The 8,337-nt window shown below is 39.8% G+C and overlaps 1 protein-coding gene across 1 annotated transcript; it reads right to left on the minus strand.

Annotated features, from left to right (window-relative positions):
- Positions 1-632: 632 nt before the first annotated feature.
- Positions 633-3,137, minus strand: irx3a (iroquois homeobox 3a). The gene is made up of 2 exons (XM_085427888.1): positions 2,657-3,137; positions 633-2,093 (listed from the first exon to the last, which is right to left on the minus strand). The coding sequence occupies exons 1-2, from the start codon at positions 2,873-2,875 to the stop codon at positions 1,044-1,046; spliced, it is 1,269 nt and encodes a 422-aa protein (XP_085284014.1). The 5' UTR covers positions 2,876-3,137; the 3' UTR covers positions 633-1,043.
- Positions 3,138-8,337: the final 5,200 nt, after the last annotated feature.

Raw genomic sequence — 8,337 nt, forward strand, 5'->3', positions numbered from 1 at the left:
AGATTATTACATTAGCAGTTTTACACAGGACATGCTTACAATGTAAGTATACAGAGATGTATTATTCTTATATTACATTCCATATTCAAATTAAAATTAAAGAAGAAAGAGGGTGGGTGAGGGTTTATGGAAAGAGCCAAAAGAACCGTGGCTGGTTCTGAGGTCTAGTTGGTTCTGAGGCCTGAAATACACAGGGGTACAACAAAATGTAACAAAAAATGTAGAAGAAAAACAACAACACTAATAATAGTCTCACGAAGAGTGAAAACATAAAGTGATATAAAAGTGACAATTGCCTTTCAAAAACGAACCTGGAGTGAATTTGCATTGAGCTCATTTGCATGACTGAACAAGTTAGTGTAACATAGGCCTTGAAGAAATAACCCAAGCGCACACAGACGCATGAAAAAAATGAAACAAAGCTAATTTGGGTAAATGTGGCATTTTAAACTAAAATGTGATATTGCATTAAATGAAAATTCCCAAATGTCATTAACTGACAGCCTCGTTATCTTTGAACTGCGTGGAAAGCTGTTAAAAACAGCTTTTTCTCTGCATCCAAGGCACTAGATCTCTCTGAAGCTGCAGCAAAGAAAATCAAAATGCGTTAATTGAACTTCCTTTGATCAGAGCTCATCCTGGGTTTATGGGAATATAATGTTAAAACGACGTGATTTAATGGGTTGAGGACTTAATGTAAACCATAATACAGGCGCATGGACCTCAAAATAAAGTAGACGACGTAACAGCAACTCAAGAAATAAAGGGGGCATCTTAAGAAGAGTTTTCGCCAATTTCAATGTTTTTTTTTCCTTAAACACTTCCTGATGAGGTTTTTTCTTAACCCTCCCGGACAAGCTGTTACACACACACAGGCACACATCGCACACACTGTATTCTGCTGTAACATTAACACTGGTTATCTGCGTGGCCTAGGCAGAAAAAATATCCATGAACAGGCAAAGAAGGCAAAAGAAGGTCTAAAATAAAATAAATGAAATTAACTAGTGTCTTTGTTTTGTAGTTATTTATACATGCGCGTCTCAGTGACGAGGACATGTACCTGTGACTGAAGTCTCTGAACTATGACTCTTGTCCTCCGTTTGCCTGCTGCTGTAGAGGGCCAGGCCGGTGGCAGTGGCCTGGTTCGCCAGTCCCAGATAATGATTTGAGTTCAGTAAAGCCAGCTGGTGGGCCGAAAAGGCTCGGTTCGTCCAGTTCTGGATTTTCCCAACCGGACAAGAAGAGATAAGTCTGTGAGGAGCGATTATGGTCTGAGCGGCCGGCCCTGCGGAGTTGCTGCCGTTCATTTGCGGTGATTTACGTGGATTGTCTGGGGCCGTAGCTGTCTCTGCCAAAGACCAGATTTTTGGTTTTTGGGCTGGGACGGGGTTGTTTTCTGAGGGCGGTGAGCTCACGGATACAGAGTTCAGTTTGAGCTGTTCCCCGTTTGGCTGGGACGTTTTCATGTCCAAAGAGTGGTGACGGTGATTGTGGAAATGCTCTGCTCCTCTCTGTACGTCTTTGCCCTCCTTCCCCACAGCCTTTAGAAACCTCTGGTCGGGCCCTTGTAAATCCTCATAGCCGTCAGAAATCTCAGAGTCACTCCTCCCGTCGAGTTTAATATCTGAATGCAGGTCGTCCTGGTCGTCCAAGTCGTCCTTGTTCTCAATATTTTCCGTGTCGATGTTCTCCAAGTCGATCTCCTCCTCATCCTCTCTCTTGTCCCCCTCCCCCCCTTCGTGATCGCTGGTGTAAACATTTCCTTCTTCGTCCGTGCGGTTCCGGGGGGTCCAGGTCATCTTGTTCTCCTTCTTTAGCCTCCTCCGGGCGTTGGCAAACCAGGTGGACACCTGGGTGAGGGTCATTTTGGTGATAATGGCCAGCATGATCTTCTCACCCTTGGTTGGGTAGGGGTTCTTGCGGTGCTCACTCAGCCAGGCCTTCAGGGTGCTGGTGCTCTCCCTGGTGGCGTTTTTGGGTCTGGATGGGTCACCGAATTGATATTGGCCATATGGGTAAAAGGCAGGGTGATGGTGAGCAAACCCGGGGTGCTGGACACCGGGACTGTCTTTCAGTTCATACTGAGCACCCTGTAAAAACAAAGAATCGACGCGTAAGAGGGATTAGACATATTATATCAATACCATCAAGTAGTTTGTGTGGAAATGTTTACATTGCGCAAAATCCTCTCTAGCTATCAAGAAATAAAGACAAAAGTGGGAGTCTTAATAAAGTGTAAACAAACTAAAAGATTCAAGTGTTTTGCAGTGGAATTAAATCACCAAGCGCAGATGAAAGGGGGAACAGTAATTTCTTAGTTTAACAAACACTTCCGAAGTGAAACATTTACTATTACACACTATTCTCCACCTTTACCTGTAACCTCCCACATTACATTGCATCATTTTTTTTCTCGTTACTATCAGTTTCCGGAATTTATGTGCTAAATGCGCATAAAAGGCTTAAAGCGCACTGTTAATGTGTCACTTTGTATCCACTTTTAACCATATTTTACAAACTACTCAGTTACAAAGTTCAACGCGGCGTTCTAAAACTTTAAACTTAAAAGGAATAAAGTTATCCCAGTGTCATGTGTAGCTTACGTTTCGACAAAAAGTTTTTAGATAACTTAAGCGAAAGGAGAACAACTCACCAACTGATTGAAAATTGATATATCGTTTGTGTAGGGGAGAAACGCTCCATAGCCTTGCGCTGCTGCGGCGAAAGGAGATCCATACATAGTCGAGAGGACGTTGGAAAGTGCCCCGGACGGACTGAGCTCTGTCCCGGCTCGGGCATTGTTGGCGATCCCCTGGCGCTCCGGCGGGTATATCGGTCGGATGTACTGATATCCCAGCTGAGGGAAAGACATGGTGGTAGGAAAAGGGAAAAAGGTCTGCTGCAATCACACAAAGCAATGGAATTGCCTCGATATCCACTTTTACAGTGTGAGCATGTGAGCAACAAAAGGTGCAAGCAAGGGAAGTCTATATTTCCTCGGGAACAGCCAGTGTAAACGATCCGGTTGCGCCCCTTATTTCTTCCTCCTCTTCTTCTTTCCACCCTCACTTCCCTATTGATCTGGATGGACTAAGGTCAGGTCCTTACAGATTGCTTTAGATTATTGGGACTCCCTTTCTCAGATTGACATTTTTAGTCGTTTAGAAGCCCCTCCTATTTCTCAAATCTCACCCCACTCATACAAACCACACACCAAACACACTCTCTCTCTCCCTCCCTCCCTCTCTCCCTCTGTGTCTCTCTCCCTCTCTTTCGGATAAGTGCACTGACGTCGCGAGCTCTTATTTGAATGGGGTTTCAAATCTCATTTTATGGCTCGCCAATCTATTTCATTTGCTATTTGTTCGCGTCTGGCCTAAACCGCAATTTTTGTATTAATTCGCACAATTTGACCACGCGGATACACGTAAGCAGTTTGCTGATTAACTTTTTTTGGGCTACAATTTGCTTTTAATATAAAATCACAGAAGAAAGTTTTCTCTGGAGACTCAAACTTGGAGACTCAGCTACGAAAGGGTATCGGTTAAAACTCTAAAATCAGAACGTAAAATTAAGTTTATAACCACTTTTAAGTCGTTTTTTTTTCATTTTTCTTTTTCCTTTTGAATTGCCACACACTAAAAATACAATAACCAATGCAAGGGAGCTAATAACAAGTAGAAAAAATAGTACTTATTAATAACAAATGCCTGTCGGACTAGGGTTCGAGCAATGTGTTTCCAATTACCGGCTTCAAATGCCCCCGGATCACAGGTTACGCACACTTTTTTATTTATCGCTTCATCGCTGCGTGCAAGCTGTGTTTTCTTACACCGATTTGAGGTGTTATGTTCTCTTGGTGGCATGAGACTCGGCGTAAAGTAATTCTTTAATCTGAGACATCAAACGAGTCGCATGAAACTACTTGACATCAAAAGAGACGCTGATGATGGGCGCATTATGCTGTTAATGAAGACTAAGTGTAAAGTAACAACAGTCATAACAAACATTAGAGTGGATTCGGCTGGAAAGATGTTTATTCTGGGACACGACACTACACGAGAGGGAAATAAATGAAATAAATAAAAAAAAAAGAAGAAGCTAAAAACAAGACCGAATTATTAGAAAACAACAACAACAATAACAACAAACTAATAATATTAATAATCAAAATCAAAATAACAACAATAATAATAATTTTGAACATGATGAGATTGAGTGACTATTCAGTGGTTTTAAATAAACACTTTTAATCCACTAAAACGCAAAACGGTCATCCGGCCATACTGCACCTTAAAGTAATCCATTTGATAATTTTCATACGACCGGATGTTTCTTGTTACTCGTGCGGATTAAAACAAAACAAGAGAGTCAGAATTGAAATTCCATGAATCAATAAATAAAATGTGTAAGGGGCAACCCTAATCGCCTTTCAATCCGCCTTTGTAGCAGCATCTGTTTTGTTAATCATTTGCAAAACAACTACAAAAAGTTGAATTATTATTTCGAACACTTTATTTAAATATGGTATAAATCTTTATGTATTATTGACAGCGAGATAAAATCCCATCAATCTCTTCAGTTTTGATAATGCGATCCGGGTTTCCAAGAACTCTGAACTTGTATAAACCTTTAATCTTCTTTGGAAGCAGATAGTTATCATTGTCTGGGAGGGATAATAACAGCTATAATTTCTTATATAGAGCTACCCATAAGGATACGCCTTGTTTCTGTTAAACTCTGTCCTGAATCTGTGTGTGTTCTTCGCCGACATCCACCACAACCCGGATTATGGGGTTATTAATTACAACGGCTTTCTGGTGCCATCCGACTGGAATGGTAATCACTACATAGCAGTCAATAGCACGTTCACACTTAACACACACACTCGTGCGCGCAGACACACATCACATCGACCTGCAAACTGAGGGGTCTAGACAGTGAAGTGAGGGCAAAGATAAGTGGAAGGTATAAGGAATACTTTGACGCACAACGGTGTAACAGCACGAATAAGGTAAAGCTTAAAAATGAAAAAAAAAAAAAAGCAAGTTCAAACACCATATTGCAGAATGAAAACCATGTGTGTGCGCGGGCGTGTGTGTATGACTAAATGAGAGCGAGCGAGCGACAGAGGAAGGGAGAGAGAGAGCCAGCGAGAGAGAGAGAGAGTCGTAATAGCTGAACGTTAGAAGTGAGGATATAAATCCAGAAAGTCCAGCGAGGTGTCTGTCTCCTGCTGTCCGCTAAGCAGCACCCAGAGTCCGGATGGACACGTGTCTCATCCCCGGACTACTTTAACTCGAACCCCCCCTTCCCCCTCATCCCTCCACTCACCCGCCACACACACACACACACACACACACACACACACACACACACACACACACACACACACACACACACACACACACACACACACACACCGAGGGCTGTGATTTATTGCCTCAAATCAAACACCACGCACTAACTTAACACTTTCTCACCGACCTGGGAAACTGGCGTAGCCATAAAAGCATTAAGACGCTGCTCCCTTCTCTCCTAAAAAAACAGAGAGAGTCTTGCTAAACAGTAAACTAACCTCTGCTTGACTTCCGTCTAAACACAAGCAAACACGCGTACTAGGCCAAAGCACAGCGATATACCTGCAAAAGCAGATAATTTTATGCATAATAATAATGTCAGTGTTAATAATAATAATAATAATAATAATAATAATAATAATAATAATAATAATAATAATAATAATTGTTTATTTTAAATGCTTTAATACTTGGGGAAGAATGCCGGGAACGCGCTAGAGCCAATTTAATTTGTAAGTGCTGTAAAAAGAGGGCAATCATACACAAGCGACTTGAGGGCTGTTTAGTAGAGAGCTCTTTGACGGTAATTATGCAGATGACACAATTTCACATTCTCATAAGCAAACATACACAGCCTATCGCTCAACAGTAGTTCCTCATGCAATACACAGAGTACCAGCGACACGTCGCAAATGACGAACCGAGGCTCTGCAAAACAGGCGAGATCAAAGGCTTCAAACAGAGGCACTTCAAATTACACATTTGGATCTTTTCCATAACGCCTGGTTGACAGAAAAAAAACAGAAGAAGAAAACTCGTATTGCACATGGAATCAATTTTAAGGGACCCCTTGCTGATCATCGGTTAATTAGGGTGACGATTGACGATTTTAAAAGAAAATGTAATTAATGAATTAATGACCCTCGGATCATTGTGGAAGTTGAGGAGTGTGTGTGTGTATTGTGTTTGTTTGTGTGAGAGGCAGAGTTGAGATTTTTTCAGTTGCTTGACAAACCAGTTCCTATCTTGACAAGCATTTCTTGGGGTGTCAACTTCCTCTGGAGTTTCCAGAGTTTGTGAGGACTGACCGGAATTTCACATCTTTGCATGCACAAGTTTTTTTTTTGTTTCTTTTTTTACTGAACCTGTATACTGTAAATGCAGTAAAGGATGCAGTGCAGTGGAGAGATTTATAGCTTTTCTAAAATCACCAATGAAAGCTACTGAGGATATATGCTTGCATATATGTGACATATATCAGAATTATGAAAATTAGTGGCAAATATAGGAAGTAAGTGTCAGTGTAACTCATAAAAGTGAGTACTGCTATTATCCTACCTTATTACAAAGCAATTATTTTTAGCTGTTGGGAACATAGCGGTTGTTAATCGAAAATTTTCCTCAATGGATTCAGACCTAAATTTGTTGGTAACCTAAAAAATAACAGAGCAACACATTCAATCTCCAAATATACTCTTTCAAACTCATGTCCCATTAGGGTGAATAAAGGCCCAATAAATCTTACAGTGTTTAAAGAACAGTGAAGCTTAATCCAATAAATGAATTAGTTTCTAAAATTAATTGTTCTTAGCAGCAGAAGCAAGTGTACTTTGAAAATACATTTAAAGTTTAATTTTTTTTACTGTTAGGATAATTTAAATAGTAGGATTTTAATTACATTACACCAAGCAATCATGCATATTAAATAGATAGCCTAACTTTGATTTGCATTACTGGCAAAGTAAAGCATTTTGGAACCATTCCTTCTGCTCACACCATTTGGAAACAAATTAATAGTCAATGGAGTGCAACTTATTAAACTGGGTTATGACAATTAATGCATTACCTTGCAAATGTTTTACATCAACTTGTTAACTTTAGGTTGTAGACTACTGCTAAATTTAAACAGTCATTCAGTCTAAGCACCTGGATTGAGTGAGAGATCCATTTTAGATTCAGGCCCTGAACAGAGCTTTGGACAAGCAGCCAGCAGCTTATAGGGTTTATAAAATGCACAATGTACATAGTCGTATGAGCTTAAATATATAAGCTTGTGTAGGGTTCTGAGTACCACACAGACTGCTTGGATTATAGGCTGAGTGTAAATGTTTCAAAATACTGTATCAGTACTTGTCTTGGTGTTTTTATGGCACTTTTATATAAATAATGAATGTTTTTCCTACTAGTATATATATTGACTTTGATAATGAATCAGTAACACTATCTTCCACTTATTACATTTTTATTGTAATATTTTTAATAATAATTGAATATAGTTTATACTTTTCTTATGATGCACACATATCTCTCCAAATTCTCTTTCTGTCTTGTTGGTTTATTTGAGTAGAGACTCAAAATAAAGCAACATGAAGAAGGACAAAACTGTGAGCCTGGGACAAAACTTCATTTTTGTTTTATGTTGATTTGGCTGGACAGTTTAAATGAGCTTTACCTTTCTTTTTCTCTTCTCTTACTTAACTTTACTTCCATTGCTTTCCTATAGACATAGCCAGCTACATTGCAGGCTTTTAACTTTCAGCATTTAGGTAACAAATGCATCTCCACTTATTCCATAAATCTGGAAGGAACTCAGCATTTTTTTTCAACATTATTTGTGTCCAGAAAGCATTAACACTATGAAGTAATCCAATCTCAGAAAAAGGGCTACACTTTCCCATTGAAAATCCGGGCAGCGCATATGGCCCCTAATATAAAAAACCCAAAATGCTATCAGCTGAATATGGATATGCTATCACTCTTTATGTATCATTCCTATTATTACTCCCACATTGAACCTTAGCAGGGAATTTTGGCTTGAACTACTGTATCATAACACAATATTCACACAACAGAGATTCGATATGCTTTGAGCTCCTTTAACAATACTGCACTGAAGGTGAGTTGTAGCTTATTTTTTTTGTTTCCTCCTTGCCCACTCACTCTCACTCCATCTGCTGCAGTTTCCCCCTGTATCAGTAACACAAGGCATTGATTTTACGGTAAAGTCACTTTGTAAAAGGAATGAGTAACTCTG

Source organism: Rhamphochromis longiceps, linkage group LG1, assembly GCF_057381845.1.
Source record: "Rhamphochromis longiceps isolate RC_006_pf linkage group LG1, R_longiceps_female_GT1.1, whole genome shotgun sequence".
Taxonomy (NCBI): domain Eukaryota; kingdom Metazoa; phylum Chordata; class Actinopteri; order Cichliformes; family Cichlidae; genus Rhamphochromis; species Rhamphochromis longiceps.